The sequence below is a fragment of the Bos grunniens genome, chromosome 10 (genome assembly GCF_055505025.1).
Source record: "Bos grunniens cultivar Pamir isolate PY7600 chromosome 10, Bosgru_T2T1.0, whole genome shotgun sequence".
NCBI lineage: Eukaryota > Metazoa > Chordata > Mammalia > Artiodactyla > Bovidae > Bos > Bos grunniens.
The window spans coordinates 27,064,766-27,083,385 of record NC_141174.1 but is presented as its reverse complement, the minus strand read 5'-3'; the positions used below and the strand labels follow the sequence as shown (position 1 = coordinate 27,083,385).

The following is an 18,620-nucleotide window of genomic DNA, read 5'->3' as shown; positions in this document are numbered from 1 at the left end:
TTATATGCAGAGTACATCATGAGAAACGCTGGACTGGAAGAAACACAAGCTGGAATCAAGATTGCCGGGAGAAATATCGATAACCTCAGATATGCAGATGACACCACCCTTATGGCAGAAAGTGAAGAGGAACTAAAAAGCCTCTTGATGAAAGTGAAAGTGGAGACTGAAAAAGTTGGCTTAAAGCTCAACATTCAGAAAACAAAGATCATGGCATCTGGTCCCATCACTTCATGGAAAACAGATGGGCAAACAGTGGAAACAGTGTCAGACTTTATTTTTTGTGGCTTCAAAATCACTGCAGATGGTGACTGCAGCCATGAAATTAAAAGACGCTTACTCCTTGGAAGGAAAGTTATGACCAACCTAGATAGCATATTCAAAAGCAAAGACATTACTTTGCCAACAAAGGTTCGTCTAATCGAGGCTATGGTTTTTCCAGTGGTCATGTATGGATGTGAGAGTTGGACTGTGAAGAAGGCTAGGGCGGAAGAATTGATGCTTTTGAACTGTGGTGTTGTAGAAGACTCTTGAGAGTCCCTTGGACTGCAAGGAGATCCACCGGTCTATTCTACAAGAGATCAGCCCTGGGATTTCTTTGGAAGGAATGATGCTAAAGCTGAAACTCCAGTACTTTGGCCACCTCATGCAAAGAGTTGACTCATTGGAAAAGACTCTGATGCTGGGAGGGATTAGGGGCAAGAGAAGGGGATGACAGAGGATGAGATGGCTGGATGGCATCACTGACTCAATGGACTTGAGTCTGAGTGAACTCCGGGAGTTGGTGATGGACAGGGAGGCCTGGCATGCTGCAATTCATGGGGTCGCAAAGAGTTGGACACGACTGAGCAACTGATCTGATCTGAGGTTGGACATGACTGAGCGACTTCACTTTCACTTTTCACTTTCATGCATTGGAGAAGGAAATGGCAACCCACTCCAGTGTTCTTGCCTGGAGAATCCCAGGGACGGGGGAGCCTGGTGGGCTGCCGTCTATGGGGTCACACAGAGTCGACCAACTGAAGCAACTTAGCAGCAGCAGCAGCCGGAATCCTTACACATATTAAACTTGCCCCCCAAATATATAAAACTCGATACCAAACAGTCTGTGGAAAAAGATAGTCATTCCTTTGAGGACACAATGTGGCAGTATTTATTAAGAATCCCAAAATATCCATATTCAAAAGTTCTACACCTATTAATTATCCTTTCAACTGTGGGAGAAGACGGGGTATCCAAACCAAAATTGATTTAAACCGGGCGGTGGATTACTTACCCCAGCCTCCCTTCGGGGCAGGCGTCTGAGCCCACACTTTTGATCAGGAAACACTGAAGTGCAACCATCTTCCGGTCTTGAGAGTCAGTGAATGGCAAACCTCTGCTTGTGGCTTGCCTGCTTCAGGTGATGAAGCTGGTAAAAAAGTGTTCCACTGCAGAATCTGCTCTCGTCCACTTTACTAGAATCGTGAAGCGAGAAGTAGGTAACAGAAGTTTAAAGTGATGATTTCTCCTCTGAAAAAGATGTTATGTCTTAAATCTCCATGCAACCTTTAAAAAGAACCCTCTGAACCATTTTATTCAACGTAAATCCTTGTTGGCAAGTTCATGCCAGTGTAGCCTTTAGAACTCTGAAAATCAATCAGAATTAACCCATTTTTACTGTTGCCACCCCTCAGGCAGGTTACTGATGTAAATGAAATACTCTCTTCTTTCAGATTTCAATAGACAGGTATGAATAGAGACCCTTCAAATGTGCCAAAATACAGAATACGAGAAGCACAATAAAAATCTGGAGGTCTCTTGAATGTTTGAGCTGTTTCATTTTACCTTCTCTCTCGTGAAAGTAATTATCTAGATTAAGTCCCAGAATTCAAAAAATGTTTTAATTTGATCAATACTTCATTTAAAAAGAAAAAATTGTTTCCAGAGCCAGAGGACATTTTCTGCTAACCCATCTCTGGCAATCATTAGGGAACAATTTTTTTTTTTCCCTTCAATTATATTTATTCTTTTTGAAAGTTAACCAAAATGATTCGCTTAACAGAAGCTGTCATTATGTGATTGCCACGTAGCAACAATGCATTTCTTAAGGTGTTTTTAAAAGTAGGGAAATCATATTTTATACAACATTCTGTAACACAATTTCAGAATTACGTGTATGTAGGTGAGAGAGATTGTTGTGAGACTCCAAAAATACTTTACTTTCCCCTAAATAAAGGTAAAGACTTACTTGACTTTAACATAGAGTTAAGTATAGAAAAGTCTGAAATACCTGAGGAAGTGAAAATAAAGGTAGAAAAGAGTTCTGCTTTGAGAAAATAGGTGCTGAGGAATTGGCCAACCACAGCTGCAGAGGCCGGCCCTGGGCTGTTTCTCATTCAGAAAGTCCCACCCCCTTTCCTGGCCTCCCCTCCCCCAGGGTCCAATCAAAGGATTAGCCTCTACAGGTTTGGAAACAACAGCAGCTTGAGTTGAAGAGTTTTCTTTCTTTTTTCCCCCTCTTTCTTTCTTGTGTTTAAATGCAGGAACTAGAGAAGTCTTTAGCTAACTGGACTCAGAACTTGAAAGAACTTCACACAATGAAGACCGACCTAACCCAGCACATTCTGGTGGACGACGTGATGGTTTTGAAGGAGCAAATAGAGCATTTGCACAGACAATGGGAGGACCTCTGCTTAAGAGTAAGTCAGTTAACTGCAGGGCACGGCTCTTCTGAAGTTTATTGAAATGTCTCCGAAGGCCAGACAAAGTAGAAAGGAGCTTAATTTCATTGAACCGGGAGGCCCTTTTCAGTTGGAGCCCGGGCTGGCGCTGTTCCTTGAGAAGGCAGCAACAAGGTTTAACAGATTTGACCCTTTGTTTCTCCAGCACTCAGTGCTGGAACTTTGCACACTCTTAATGAGCTTTTTTAAAAAAAAAAAAAATCACCTTGAGAGCAGGGGGGAGGGGAGGACTGCGGTTTTGAGCAGCTGTGTGCACTCTGCTCTCAGTCGTGTAGAGATGACAAGTACCAGTCCTTGTCTGAGAATCAGAACTTCAGCAGAGAGGTCTGGGCTGGCCTTACAGCTGTATCTCTGCAGTGTCTGTTCTGGGCCCACAGACAGCAGGAGTAGCACTGAGTGCCAGGCTCCAGGGCATTTTATCTGAGCACCCTGCATTCACATGCAAGCCAGTGTTTATTTCAGGTAGCTGGCTTTAAAACTCTGAAAGAAAGGGTCAGCTGCTACACTTACTATCTCAGTGAATCACTTATACTCATTAAGAATGAATTGTAGTTAAGGTATTACAAGGTGTAAGTTGATGACAGGATCAGGTTGGAATTGAAGGGTTCAAATAGATTTTTTTTTAAGAACATTTAATTCTAAGAAAAGTCCTTAATCTAATTTTTGTGAATTAAGAGATGTACGTAAAAGTTGAAAATTCAGACACTTCTGAGTGCATTTTAATAAAATAAAAATGTTCTTCCTTCTTTATTTTAGTATTTAATATTCATGATATACCTGTCCTTTTACAATTTTAGAATAGTCCTTTTAGACTATTTTAGAATAGTCTTTTTAGACTTTTAGTCTTCTAAAAGACTAAAGGACTTTTAGAATAGTCCATTAAGAATTTTTATTCAAATTTTATATAACAGGAAATTGAGAATATGTGAAAGGTATCCTGTAAGCTAAGGAAGAAGTGAAGACTGGGGCCCGGATGTTCCTAATTGTTACCATCAGGAATCCAATCAGAATGATGCTATACAAAATGCCAGGATTTTTAAAAGCTGAGTTGAATAGATGCTATGAAAAACAGAAATACAAAACGGGTTTTTAGCGATAGTTTTTTCAGCCCTCTCAACACATTTGGTTGGGTGGATATAGAAGCATTGGCTATTTTTGCTTCACTCTGAAAAGAGCAGAGGTTTTTTTTTTGTTTTGTGTATAGTTGAAAAATGTCTAGGAGTTCAACTTTGGTTTCCCCATTTGTAAAGCGGGGTGTTAAAAGTTAACCAAAAAAACTTTTAGGTTACCCTTTTTATCTCTAGGATTCTGAAGATTTCTAAGACCTGGGAATACTTTGTACATTTAAAGAGGCTGATTTGCAGTCTTTAAATTTACATTTATTTAAGTAATAAATTTGAACCCTGGAAGGCGGAAGATCCTTTGCTGATGTCAGCTTAGGGGTTGCTTCTGCAGAACAGAGCATTGGGTATTTGGGGGTCAGCCTGCTCACTGCAGACCAGGATTTGATTCCGTTTCCATGGTTTCCATCCAGAGCAGGGGTGCATATTGGGAACGTGGATTAAATGAATGATATGCACTTTTAAAATTTTGCTTTGTTTTTGAAATATACCACTCAAACATTTAAGTGATGTTAATTTTTGTGGTCCATTTGCACTATATACATAAGATTTATATTGTGACCGAGATGATAGTTTTTAAATTAAACAGGTGGGACATTGGCCTTAAGTAAGGATAAGGACTTGATCATTTTTTAAAAAGAAAGAATTTGGATCATAAAACAAAAAAGTAACATGTAGCAAGCAGTAAATAAATGTATACTTAAAGAATAAAGAACAGAAGAAATTTAGGTGATGGTTAAAATACATTCATCTAAACTTCCTGTTTCTAATTTTTAATAAAATGCGGTAATAATAAATTGAAGGGCATGGCAACCCACTCCAGTATTCTTGCCTGGAGAATCCCATGGACAGAGGGAGCCTGGAGGCTCCATAGGGTCTCACAGAGTCAGACATGACTGAAGCAACTTAGCAGCAGCAATGATGGATTACCGCATTATATTAAAACTGTTTTGGATAAAGCTGAATCCTTTTGGTCAGTTACAGTTCAGGTACAATCTTTTGTTACTGTCGCTTTTTAAGGCATTTATCAAAGGTGTAAAACTTCTGTTGACGTCAAACCCTAGGTCTTTAAAAGGCAAAAACATGATAATTTAAGTCCTTGGGATCACTTGAATGGAATCCATAGTCCTTTCGATGGGGGGTGGGAGGAAGAGAAAGTCCTTCCTTCCTGCCTGTACTCAGCTGCCAACTGCATTGTCATTTCCAGGTGGCCATACGCAAACAGGAGATAGAAGATAGACTCAATTCATGGATTGTGTTCAACGAAAAAAACAAAGAGTTGTGTGCATGGCTGGTGCAGATGGAAAACAAAGTTCTCCAGACAGCAGATATTAGTATTGAAGAAATGATTGAAAAGCTCCAGAAGGTGAGCAGGAGTCCCCAGAGGGGTGCGGTTATGACCACCATGGTCTTCTCTGCCCTCCTCACTCCCAGACTCAAAACTGTATGCCGTAGGCACATTTCCAAAGAGGTGGGAAAGGTGGGCTGTCCTTGGCGGGCAGGGTGCTGTGTACTAGGGCGTTGCTTTCCTTGGTTAGGAAGAAAAAGGGGCTCAGGGTTTCTTAAGCCTCAGTTTACATCCCAGGTGGGTTATGGTTTTTCTAACCATGTTGTTAAGATGATCCCCTGGCCAAAGGAGAAAGACCAACAGCAGTGGGGCTCGTAATTGTGAAGTGGTCGCTGATTCCCATAAGGAAAGGAAGAGAGAACCTTCTCATCGCAGTCACCCCAAATGCCACTCGTTTAAACCTCAGGAAAACTCTTGCTGATATTAGGCTAATTTAGCTATACCCTGTAGTCCTCAGCTCCCAAGTGCATTAGAATAACTCTGTGAGAGAAAGCAGGGCTTTTGAATTAAGAAACTACTGCCTTAGGTATTACACATGCACTGAATGGGGGTGACTTTTTAGCCACTCACTGAAGGGTTGCATTAACAGGTGAGTGAAGTGTTTTTATTTTTTAAGAAATTTCAGGAGGCACAACTGTGTGTTTGTATCTGCCAAAGAAATGAAGTTTCTGTAGTGATTCCAGCTTTGTGTTTTGGTGCCTATGCCAGGACTGCATGGAAGAAATAAATTTGTTTAGTGAAAACAAGTTACAATTAAAGCAAATGGGCGACCGGCTGATCAAGGCCAGCAACAAGACAAGAGCAGCTGAGATCGATGACAAGCTCAACAAAATCAATGACCGTTGGCAACATCTTTTTGACGTCATTGGCTCAAGGTAAGGAATGGCCTAAAAATGGGTTCCTACTCCCTGGCTACAGTCGTTACCTCACAGATCTCAAAACTGAGCCCCATCTTCCTCTAAGGTAACCCAGCAGTTTTCTAAACTTACAGATAAAGGTAGAGCTTGATAAAAATGAATGGAAATTCTTATTTTGATATTATAGGAGGATTATATTGTAGCATGGTGGTTTAGTCATGAAGTCGTGTCTGACTCTTTTGCGATCCAATGGGCAGTAGCCTGCCAGGCTCCTTTGTCTGTGGGATTTCCCAGGCAAGAATAGTGGAGTGGGTTGCTATGCCCTTCTTCAAGGGATCTTCTGACCTAGGGACTGAACCCAGGTCTCCTGCATTGCAGGCAGATTCTTTACCAACTGAGCCACCAGGGAAGGAAGGAAGATAAACCAAGTATATCTCACCTTTTTTTTCTTTAGCTTAAAATTTCACATGACTTAGACTTGGTTTAAATGAGAGTTGGTCCTTGAGGAGGAGGTATTATTTAGAAATTCTAACACTACCTTAAGACTTATGTGAAGTCTTAAGATGAAGTTATGCCTGCCTGTTCTTGCTTGTGTGTGGCAGGTAGGTCAAGGCATTGGCCTGATTTTCTGGGGGCTGCTTCTGGGGGTCCCTGGAGGTTCCCCTCCCTCTAATCACCACCATCAGAGGAGCTGGGCTCATTCAAGGCAGGGCCCCTCTGCAGGTTTGTGCTGGGTGTGCTAGGTCCCCAGTGGGCATCTGGTCCTAAGACGTGGAATCCGGAGGCACGGCTGTGACTGTAAATCAAGGCTGTCCAGTGCTTATCAGAAACAAGACTGACCATCTGATCTCCCCTCACAAATAATGACGACAATACCGCCCAGAGCTTCGAAATGTTTTCTGTCTTCTCTGTCCAAAAGAGACCCCAAGCAAAGTGTTTTTCAGTTGTAAGCTGGCACACAAAGAACAGTCACCTGGCTTTGGGGCCATTCATGCAGCTTTGTTTTCACTGGCTGAGCAAGTCTGTTACATAACAGAACGCTCACATATTTTGACCACATGTAGAACATGGACTGTACAGGAGAATCCTGTAAGATAAATGAAATGCTGGGGAGTACGGAAAACAGAATACTCTTAATAATCCTTTTCTTTTACCCCATCGTTTACCCTAAACCTTAAGTGAACCTGGTTCAGTCAGCAGAGGCACCAGGCCAAGTGCTGTGAGAATTACAGACCGGAAGTGCAATAAGATGAGTCAGTTAATGTTAATGGGAGCAGACATGCCAGCAGCTGTAAAGCCAAGTGGTCTGAGAACGCAAATCTCATCTTCCCGGAGTGGGGGTGGGGATTGGGAAGAACCTGATGGAAGGGCAGTGTTCCCAGATGGTCTTGATTAAGGGGATGGGATTTGAGTGTTCCTGGTGGCAGAGAGAGAGAAAGGTACAGGGTAGGGCAGAATAGAAACTGTTCAGGAAATTATAAGAAGCTCCACTGGCTCAGGAATAGGAGATGAAGCTTTTAGAGAGGTAGGTTGGAGCTAAGTCTTAGACAAGCTTAAATCTCAACTAAAGACTTGGCCTCCTAAATAAAGTCTGAGTCTTTCGTGATTTTTTAGCAGCTGAGGGTCTGTTGAAGATAAATACTAGAGTGATTGGCTGGCAGCATAACTTGGACTAAATTTAATATCTCTTTACTACCATTTGGGGGGGGGGTTGGAAATCTATGTTAACTCAAGAATAACATGGTGATAACTCAAGTAAGAGCACAGATTTTGAGCTAGTCCTGACTATCTGACTTCTACCTACCATGGAAACTTGAGTAGTGATTTAACCTTTCTAGGCCTCAGTTTCTCAATCTACAAAATAGATCTAACAGCACTGATTATGGAGAAGGCAATGGCAACCCAGTCCAGTACTCTTGCCTGGAAAATTCCATGGATGGAGGAGCCTGGTAGGCTGTAGTCCATGGGGTCGCTAAGAGTCGGACATGACTAAGCGACTTCACTTTCACTTTTCACTTTCATGCATTGGATCAGGAAATGGCAACCCACTCCAGTGTTCTTGCCTGGAGAATCCCAGGGACAGGGGAGCCTGGTGGGCTGCCGTCTGTGGGGTCCCACAGAGTCAGACACGACTGAAGTGACTTAGCAGCAGCAGCACTGATTACATCAAAGTCTGCTGTGTGAATGAATGACAACACATGTCTTGAATTTGTCACAGGACCAACACATAGGAGTGAGCATTTAGTGAATGCTATCATTATCGTTATCAACGCTATCATTGATAGTAACATTATCAATGTTACTATCATTGTCTTTCCCTAAGAAGACTTTAAGTGGCATGTTTTTGGAGTGTTCCAGGATTCCCTTGCTTTTGTCTAACAGTGAGAGGTCTTTCTTCCATGAGACCAGTGTCTTTGTCTTATTTCCAGTGCTTAGAACAGTGCTTCAGATAATTTGTTGAATGGATGTTCCAGGACATGAGAATGTGATCGTTTCTGTTGGGTCAGTTGTGTCTGGTGTGCCTTTGTCATCACTGTCTGTATCTCCTAAGTCTTCTTGGACACCTGGCACTAATCCAAGGTATGAGGACATCATACCTGTTCTTAGATCATTCAAGAGCAAGATCTAGATTCTGCTTCCTGAGGGTTAGAGTGATTATGCATTCTTACTTTGGTTCTATCACTTCAGAGTTAAACAGACTGCTTGCTTTCCTCCCTCCTAACTGCCTGTCTTCAGCCACTTGCATGGTGCGAAAGAAGGAAAAACAGCCAGTGAAATTTCAGTGGTCTTTCTAGAAGGAGCAAAATAAGGAGTTGAAATAATAGCAAATATATTGGCTGCTGGCTATATTCTTCACAATGTGCCTTTTATGTCTGATTTCACATAATCATCACTGTAATTCTGAAAGGTAGATGCCATTATCCTGTTTTACAGATGAGGAAATTGAGGCACTAAAGTTAAGTAACTTGGCACGACTGCATAGTCAGCACATGAGGCAACCAGGATTTCAACTCAGACAGTCGTATTGCCTCCCTGCAAACCCAGACCCTTCTGATTTGTTATACCAAAATGAGTAGAACATGTTGAAATCCATTCAAAACTGAGGAACTAGAAAGGAATAACTTATTTTACCTTAAAGCAAAGGCCAGCGTGAGACATATGACTGACAGGCTAGGAAACTTAGTTAAAGTGACACTTCAGGTGAATCTGTGGGTTGAGGCGGCCAGCTTGGACTTGCCATAAATTGACCTCATGTATTAATAGAATCAGCTCCTTGTCTGATCACTGGCACTCATCACATCACCATCAGGAAAGCAGGCGAGGGTCTGTACAGGCTGCAGAAGTCAAACCACACGGAGGAGAACCTGCAATCCTACAGGGTCCATTAATAACCCCGTTTGTCCAAAGAGCTCTGGACATCATTTAATCATTCCTGTCCTGCTCACAGGATTCCACGGCTTCATTTCTGTGGCAGGAGACAGTGTCTCTTGTTAAAAATAAGACTTGGAGGGAGACCATACACAGGCACCCAGCTTCATGACTTTAAAATTCTAACTGCAGCCTTTAACTTCAAAGCTGGAGATGGTTCAGAAGTCCAAGACCTCAATAAATTGGGTTGGAAAAAGGCCTATTGTTTTGGGATTATTCTCAACAAAATAGAGGTAAGTTTCAAAAGAACTGACAAAACATGAAGGACAAGATTAGTTCAGTGCACATTAAATTTATGAGTCGTTTCAGGTAGTAGGCTTCTTGTGGGGTGGATAGGGTGTGGGTTGTTTTGTTGTTTTTTTTTTCAGTGCCAGGCTTATATATATTATTTTATTTCATTCTTGCAAGAACCCTACATGGTCAGTATTCTCCAACTTTCAGAGAAGGATGCTGTAGCTCAGAGAGGGTCAATAAGAACTGAGCCAAGGGCAGAAGCAATTCTACCTCGGGCAGGACGGAGCCACAGTCTTTCTATCCCCCTGCACCGTGCATCAGAGGAGCACTTGGCCCTTTGAGACCTTTAAAGGTGCTTTATCAGAATTTTTCTAAAACCTGGAACTCAGTATAGACTTGACTGTTTTCTATGGAGCTGCTGCTGCTAAGTCGCTTCAGTCGTGTCCAATTCTGTGCGACCTCATAGACAGCAGCCCACTGGGCTCCCCCGTCCTGGGATTCTCTTGGCAAGAATACTGCAGTGGGTTGCCATTTCCTTCTCCAATCTGGAGCAGTGGTTCTCAGATTTAAACATGCAGCAGAATCCTTGGAGGGCTCCTGAGAACATGGATGGCAGGACCCCACCCCAAGAGCTTCTGATTCCCTGGGTGGGGGAATACGCCCATTCTCTGGGCCGAGAATGTGTATTTCTAGCAAGTGACAAGGTATTGCCAATGGTTCAGGTCTGGGGATCACAGATGGAGCGAGCAGCCGGGTGACTTGCCACAGAGTGGACTTGCCACTTATGGTAACCTTGTGGCCTCTGTAGCGTATCTCCTTGTTGATGAACCATGGGCTAGATTCTGGATGAAAAAGCACCAGGACAGTGATGGCTCCGTCCATATACATGTGTGTAGTATTACTGTATGATCCGGGAGGTAGGGGGAAGGTGCTTTGACCCAAACCACGGTTTTTCCCCTGCATGTATAGTGTTTTTCAGCTTCTGTAAAATTCTTAAAGCAGAGAGTCTAAAGGATACATCTTTTGAAATAACCACATAATCAGGGGGGCTGGGGTGCCTAAGTCAGTCTTAATGCCAACTTCCTCACATAAGGTCACATAGGCCCTGGTGGTGGTTTAGTCGCTAAGTCGTGTCCGACTCTTGTGACCCCATGGACTGTAGCCTGCCAGGCTCCTCTGACCATGGCATTCTCCAGGCAAGAATACTGGGGTGGGTTGCCATTTCCTTTTCCAGGGGAATCTTCCCAACCCAGGAATCGAACCTGGGTCTCCAGCATTGCAGACAGATTCTTTACTGACTGAACTATGAGGGAAGCCCCTGGTGTGGGCACTAAACTTCACAGAACTGACTCTCCATCAGAATTGCTGCAGGAGCTTTTAGCATTCCTCATGGGCCCCTGGGTGGCTTCTTATATTTGTGACATCTAAACTCTTATCAAATGTTATTAATTTCTTTCACAGAAAGGGCATTTGAAGCACTATGTATTTTTTGGTGAATGGTGTGAACCCAATCTGATTTGATGACATATTAATTATATCCTACTATGCTCAGTGACAGATTAAATGAGTTAATTTTTTTAATTGTAGACATTGGCTATGCCTCTTGCCCATGTTTTCTAAGATAATGTCATTAAAAATTGACCTAGCGAAACCTGAATGCAGGAGAGATGGCTAAGTTACAGAAGCTGTTTTTCAGAACCACCAATATGTGTGATTCGTGTTTTGGGTCAGCTGGGTTACCTATTAAAAAGAACAGTAAAGGCACAGGATGTTGGATGGTGGACCAATGGATGCAGAATTGCCTTGCTTCAGCAGCACAGACTAAAACTCCGAAAATAAGGTTCTTGGCCATCAACAGGACTGATGCCAAAGAAAGCTTCAGCTCAACACATAATCTCACCTATGGGTACCCTTGATTTCAAAATCCCAGTAGCTAAACTCCTTAAAAATCCACCTCCTTTTGTTTCCCAGAGCCTCCGTCCCCCTTTATTAATCAGAGCCTTCTCTGTGCCTCCTGAAGCAGAGGCCCTGTGTCCTCAGTGAGCCACTCTCTAGTTGTTCATCTGGGTGGAGCCTTTTTGGAGACTTGGGGTTAGTCTTTAAAGTTTTAAAGACTTTTCTAGCAGCCTGTGAGGATAATCTGGTGAAAGCTTTGCATGCCTAGAAGAGATGAGACAGCTGAGAGGAAAGACATACCCCAGAGTATTTCCATTGGTGTCTGTTGGGTGTTGGCATCGTTGGTGGTTTTAATTTTCTTTTTATCTGTTTAGTAAATGTTCATTATGGAAGAAAGAATACAGGAACTTTTTTTTTTTTTAATGTCATAAATGTTGTTACCTTTCTTCTAATCTCTCGTTGATGGTAGCATCATTTAATAGACTTGGCATCCTTAGGCCAGTGTTATGAAGGAGGGATGCACTCAGACACACTACCTTATGGTCCCTTTGTAATTAGACTAGATAGCTCTCCTGCTATTAGCAAGATCAAGTCCATGAAAAAACTTTTTAATGAAGCATAAATTTCCTACCAATGTGAAAAGCCCACCTGTTTTATATTAGTAGCAATTAAAATGTTGTCATTTAAGCGCAGCAGTTATTACCATGGCAACTGCGTGTTAAGATTGTTTTTCCATCCCTTGAAGAATGGCCAAGGAGATGTGTGCCTTTTTAAACTGCTACGTTTTTCATTGCTCTCCTTTTATCTGTATTTTCTCAAGGTTACTCTGGAAGACCAAACAATGCTGCTAGTCATAAAGCTGACTTGCTCTGGTCTTAGCAGGTTGCCTGATTTAGTGGGACTGGAAAGACTTAGAGGCTTTTAGCACAGGGAGAGCCAGATGTGAGGTCGGCCTCTCCCATCTCCTTTTTCCTTCCCATCAACCCCATCGTTCCACCTCTGGAGCTGGCGGCTGCGGCTCTCAGGGCCAGCAGAAATGCCTTTCTGAGGGTCGGGGATCCTCCCCAAGGAGACAGCAGCCACCACAGGGACCGTGAGCCTCAGGAGCCTGGTGTCCAGCAGCAGATAGGTCCGGTGTCTGAGCGGTGGGGGTCACCCTGCACAGCCAGGCATGTGGACACAAGTTAGACGCTGCATTTGAGGGAACTATTTCCAAATCTGTACCCCTCATTTCACTGGTTTAGAATGTGTTTGCTGTGTTCAAGTGGGGATGAAATAATGACTAAATGTTGGGCTTTAGGGATCCATGAAAAATGATTGATACCATCAAGTCTCCAAATAAGGCTGAGACTGAGCCTAAAAGGGGCTTGGGCACAAATCAGTGGTGCTCCACCAAGCAGAGCCACTCAGGATCACATCAAGAACCATGAATAGGGATGTGGAGGAATTTTCAAATCCTCACGTTATGGTAAACCTTAGGGGGAACTAGCAAAGAAAACTGCAGAATTTCTTCCTCTGCAAATCTTGAACTCCTTTTGTACAACAAGATAGTTGTTTGTTTGTTTGTTTTTGCAAAAAAGCAAAGAAATGGACTAAATAAATTCTCTGCTCCTCCTAAGCCAGGATGCACAGGACTAAAAAGGCAAGGCAGAAAATCTCCTGGGGCAATTTCTTCTTTAGGAGAAAGCCATTCCCGTTGGACCTGGGGGCTTCAGATTACACCCTTGCTTTTAAACCTGAAACAGAGACATTTAATTTGATGAGAACAGAAATCCTCCTTTCGAGCGCCCCAAATTAAATGTTTCTTCCCTGGGTTTATAGCACTTCATAAATAACCCATAGATAACACAGGGACTTTCTTCCCTGGCATTGCAATCCTGTAGCGTCAGAACAAAGACTGTGTGTGTGAGAGACAGGCAGGGGCTGGAGATGTTTGTTTACTGGAAGGGAGAAAACTAAGATTTAAAAATTGCAGTTAGCGGAGTCGCAGGTCACTTGCTCGCCTCTGGGCACTGTTCTGTGGTGGCCGGCGAGGCAAGCCCCTGGGAGCCTGCGGGAGGGCGGCCTGGGGAAGATGCAGAACCAGTGAATGGAGAGGCCGCCGTGCGGGGGAGGGGCCGCCTCGTCCCCGGGAGGTGGAGGTGCAGCCGGGAACTTGGAGGTTTCTCTCAACCTAAGGAATGATTTTTTCTCATCAACAGTAAGTGCCATTTCGATCATCCGCTCTGCATCTGGGAGGGGCGGCTGCTGTCTCTGGGTGTCTCTCTCGCGCTCCCATGTTCGTTACAATAGAAATGACCGATGAGATGGTGGCTGCGGAGTGTGTGTGCTCGGCCATCGGGGGATGGGTTCTTTCCACTGTCAGCATGCCGTGCGGTGTCTGCAGCCAGCCTTTGACAAGCTGGGCAAGAGAAGTGATTATGCTGTGGGGAAAATGGAAGTCCTCGGGTTCAAAGAGAGGATTAGCTCAAATGTGATGTCCCTGCCCTCAAATCAGGGCTTCAGGATCTTGGAGTAATTGATTATCTTACTACAGGGCTGGTTAGTTATTTACAAAGATGCAATTATGCAGAATTCATACAATGTTTTTAGCAACTGACAGCTGCCCACGAGTCTGAGTGTCCGTTTTAGCACAAATTCGGATATTCAACCATCTCAGTTTTCCTTTTTAAGTTATGCAGTCCGCCTTGGCATGGGAATTTTTCTAGCTAATGCTGATCCAGGACCTTAATCATTTAACTGTAGACCCTTTTGCATGGAGAAAATAGGGCTGCAATGTAAACTCTTCCATATACATGAATTTGATATTTAAAGCTTCCCTCACACATTAAGACTTATGCCTGACTCATGAAGTGATATTTAGTTACCTGGCTTAATTTTTATTTTTGAGAGAGAACAGGGTTCATAGGTATTAAATTCCCATCCATCACTAGATGGAAGACTTTATTCATCTTGATTATTTTCTGCATTTCTACCCACAAGCCCCACAAAAGAACTTCTAAAATGTATACTCTTTGGCAAACTTCTTATTTTGTTTGGTATTATATAAAAATGTGTTAACTTTATTCAGGTCTTCTAATAGTTCATATAGGTGAAAAACTTCCTCTTTGCACTTAAATATTTTGGTTTTCCAGTCCTTAGAACTGGAATTCAGCTCAGGGAATTGTGTTTATTTTTTCCAGAGAAACATGATTTGTTGAAATATATGTGTGATTAGTATTAGTCAAGCGCATCTGGGGTGAACCATGGGCCAGTGCCGAGATGGTGAGCTACTTAAGCTGCCTGGGTGGTTGATGCAGTCCAGAATTGTGCTTGCTTCCCTGTGCCAACAGTCTGCTCTCTGAATGGATTTCCTTGTTCCCAATATTAACTCGAGATTTAAAATTTTCCAAGAGCAAAATTAACAAGGCCTAACTAGGAGGTTGGTTGCCTGGGTTGGCAAATGACGTGTACTTCCTGACCTGGGAAAGGTGATGATTAGATAATTATATTAGTGTCTCCACAGAATAGAACCATACAGACTAAGCAGTGCATCTGATGGTTCTCAGAGTAAGTCTTAGTATGATAGTATGAGGAACAACATTCATTTATACCACTGGGCATTTGGGGATATTTCGCATTTGGGGACATTTGGTCAGAGGTTGGGACATAGAAGCAGGTTAAGTCCTGACTGATAGGATGTTTTGTAGCTTCTTTTCCTTTCCCTCCCACCCTCTCCCTTCCTCTTTTTTTTTTTTTTTTTTTTTTGCCCCAAGCAAGCATGTGATGTATAAGCTTGGAGTTCTTAGCATGTCTAATATAGAACCAAGGTCTAGGAGCGTGTGTGACTCGTAGAATACCAGCAAATTGTCTGTGTCTGGATGGCTTGAAGGTGCTCTGATCTTTACCTCTTTCCTTTAAAATGTATTATGACCATCTCTTTTATGAAAAACACAAGTTTGAAGGGATGTGTGAATGTCACTTGCTCATTCAGAAGATATTTATTGAGCAGCTCCTATATTGTATTATAATGTCAAATTAGATCATGACCCCTGGGAATAAGTTATCTTGGAATCCTTAGGATCTTCACAGGACCCCAGACAAAGTCAGTGGTTAAAGTTTATTGAAAGGAAATCATGAAGGGGCAAAGTGGGCACTCAAAACGCAGCATTTAGTAGGTGGGTTCCTACCCCCCATTGTGTCCCGAAGCCTGGTCATATTCCCTGACAGCGATGAAAACTATCCTGTACCCCCGCGCATGTGCACATTATCATGTGTAGGTTTATACGAGCCATCACAAAAAAAGCGCTTAGGAACAGCAGTTCTGGCCAGATTGCCCAGGTTGACATCCTTCCTCTGCCATTGAATGAGTATGTTACCATGGCAAATTCTTTAACCTCATTGCCTCAGTTACCTCATCTGTCAAATGGGCATGATTCTATACTGATTTCACAGCACTGTTGTAAGGATTAAATGAGTTAACTACTATATATAAAGCACAACAAGCCTGACACATGTAGATGTCGGCATTTCTGTAGATGTTCCGTTTTAGTAATATAGTTTGTGAACTATAAAGCATGCCCATTGTAAGAATGGGATAACAGAGAAAGTCTAGTATTTTATTCCCACACCTAACTAGTTTGGACACCAATGGGCCTGAGCCCCATATTTTGGGCACCACTGGCCTGGAGTACCATAGTCCTGGGGGTGCCAAGCTAATTTTGCATCCACCTTGCCATATTCCCCCCTCTACTTGTTGCACACCTCACCCTTAACAGAATTCAGGATCACTGTATCTTGCTCTTTTTGCTCCTAGGTTATTTCGTTACTTGTTAGCTTTCTTCATTTAAAAAGTTGTATTCTAACCCTTTTCTTTCAAAATAAAGAAACTGAGATCCTTATGATGGAATGGGGTCAGGTGCTGGGTGAAGCAGTGTGGGCTGCCATTCTGGGAGAAGAGAAGGGGACGGATGGGGAAGCAGGGCGCTGTGCAGAGGTGCTGGCCTGAGCACCTCTCCCCACATACAGGGAGCTCTCAGGGCCGCGCTTCTCTAGCCCCTTGCAAACTACATGGGAGACTTTGTCCCATGGGGCCTGGGGTTCCCAACTGCTCTGGCATTGTCTGGAGTGTTCTTTCTGTTCCTCAGGCAGTCAGGGTGATAAGACATTGGGGTGAGGAGGGTCTAACTCTAAAGTCAGGGGAATAAAGGAAGGATCTAGGTTACAGCTGGCCTGGCCCCAGATTCCATTGCTTCCTTTTTAATAAATCATCTTATGGCTTTAAAGGAAATTTCTTGTGGTATTTGCAGTAAGAATGTAATTTGGAAAATCTACCTTCTTCAGATGATCACAACCACAATTTCTGGGCATTTATCTCTGTCAGGCACTGTGCCTTTCATGTATTTATATCTCATTCTGTCCTCTCAGCCACCCCATGGAGGAAGGTTCCACTGTTCACACCGTTTTACACATGAGATTAAACAGAGCCAGGGCTCATACCCAGACCCTTAACACAAAGTGTGTGCTCTTCATCACCAGGCTCCTTGGACTCCTTCCAAGCTTGCGCTCCTCATGGCACTACGAGGATAAAATATTTATAAAAGGACCGTGTGAGGGCCGGTGCCATATAAATGAGGCCTTATTGTAGCAGTGTGTGATCCCAGTCATCAGTCATAAGAGCTGAGTGAGCGTAGTGAGTGCTTGCTTTATGCCAGAGGTTTACATGCATCTCCCTGTTTGTCTCAGAAACCCCTACAAGGTCGATAATTTGCTGGTTAACAAGGAAACTGGGAATCAGGAAGGTTAGGTCCCTTGCTGGGTACACAGCTTATAGATGGTAGAGTGGGGCTCAGACCGGGGTCTGCTCACTCCAGGGCTCTGGCCTGCATGTTGCCCAGATGCTACCACCTTCCTGAGGCTGAGAGGACCTGAGAGTCATGCTGGAGGTGAGGGGCTGAGGTAGAAGGATTTTCCCTAAATTGTAAAACTAACTGGAAATAGAACTGAAGCTAGAAATCATTCCCCAAGGTTGATTGGGCTTCCCTGGTGGCCCAAATGGTAAAGAATCTACCTGCAATGTGGGAGACCAGGATTCAATCCCTGAATCAGGAAGATGCCCTGGAGAGGGGAATGGCTACCCACTCCAATTCTCCACTTCTTGCCTGGAGAATCCCATGGACAGAGGAGCCTGGCGGGCTACAGTCCGTGGAGTCACAAAGAGTCAGACATGACCGAGCAACTAACACACACACACAAGGTTGACTTTGTCAGTAGTGTGCAAAAAAGAACATAATAATAAAAAAACAACTCTCTGGTAATACGTAACTCTATGGTTTTACTAGATAGTCACATGAACTAGAGGTGCTCATACATATTTATTCATTCAGGAAATGTTTGTAAACACCTCCTGGCCACTAGTTGGTCTGAGGGTGTGCGGTGCACGCAGAGGGGGCTGCATGCCACCTGGCTGCTGTGGACTCTGTCTGGATGGGCACAGCGAATGAGGGATGTGAACACACTTAATGCCGGAGACCCCCAGGGCTGTGGGAGCACATGGGCGAGAAGCCCCCACCTCATCTCAGAACAGCAGTAGAAGCTACGGGAGAAGGAAAGGGGAGCTGGTTTGTGGAGGGCAGGGCTGGAGGCAGACAGGACACGGACCACTTGAGGAATTGAAAGGGTCAAGGTTTTAAACTGATATGTCAGGGTAGGCGAGGACCGTGGAAGGGTTTGAATGAGGATCGGACGCTGTATGCTTCAGCTACAGAACCAGAAGCTGGTAGGAGGGTGAGGGGGCAGCAGGAAGCTGTTCACAGGCAGTCAAGGAAGAGATGCTGGTGGCTGGGGCGGGCGGGGCACTTCCTGTGAGTTACAGTCAGTGCCCCAGTTTCTCTTTCCAGCACCGTGGGATGCAGTTCTGATAGCCTCGTAACGTGAGTATCAGTAAGTGGGAACTTTCCATTGTTGCCATTACCTCAAGTCTCTGGGATTAAAAAAGCCCACAGATTACCAGAGCAAGCCTTCACTTGCTCTG

General features: G+C 43.6%; 1 protein-coding gene across 28 annotated transcripts in view; it reads left to right on the top strand.

The window, feature by feature from the left end:
* Positions 1-18,620, top strand: part of SYNE2 (spectrin repeat containing nuclear envelope protein 2) — a 326,831-nt gene that overhangs the window by 283,899 nt on the left and 24,312 nt on the right. For 23 of the 28 annotated variants that reach the window (XM_086320335.1, XM_086320332.1, XM_086320324.1 and 20 more), the window contains 3 exons: positions 2,526-2,681; positions 5,052-5,210; positions 5,901-6,067. In XM_086320335.1, coding sequence (XP_086176461.1) covers positions 2,526-2,681; positions 5,052-5,210; positions 5,901-6,067 — 482 coding nt within the window. Of the gene's footprint in view, positions 1-706; positions 2,682-5,051; positions 5,211-5,900; positions 6,156-18,302; positions 18,520-18,620 lie in introns of those variants that run through there. The other 5 variants (XM_086320344.1, XM_086320343.1, XR_015134181.1 and 2 more) reach the window with 4 other exon arrangements.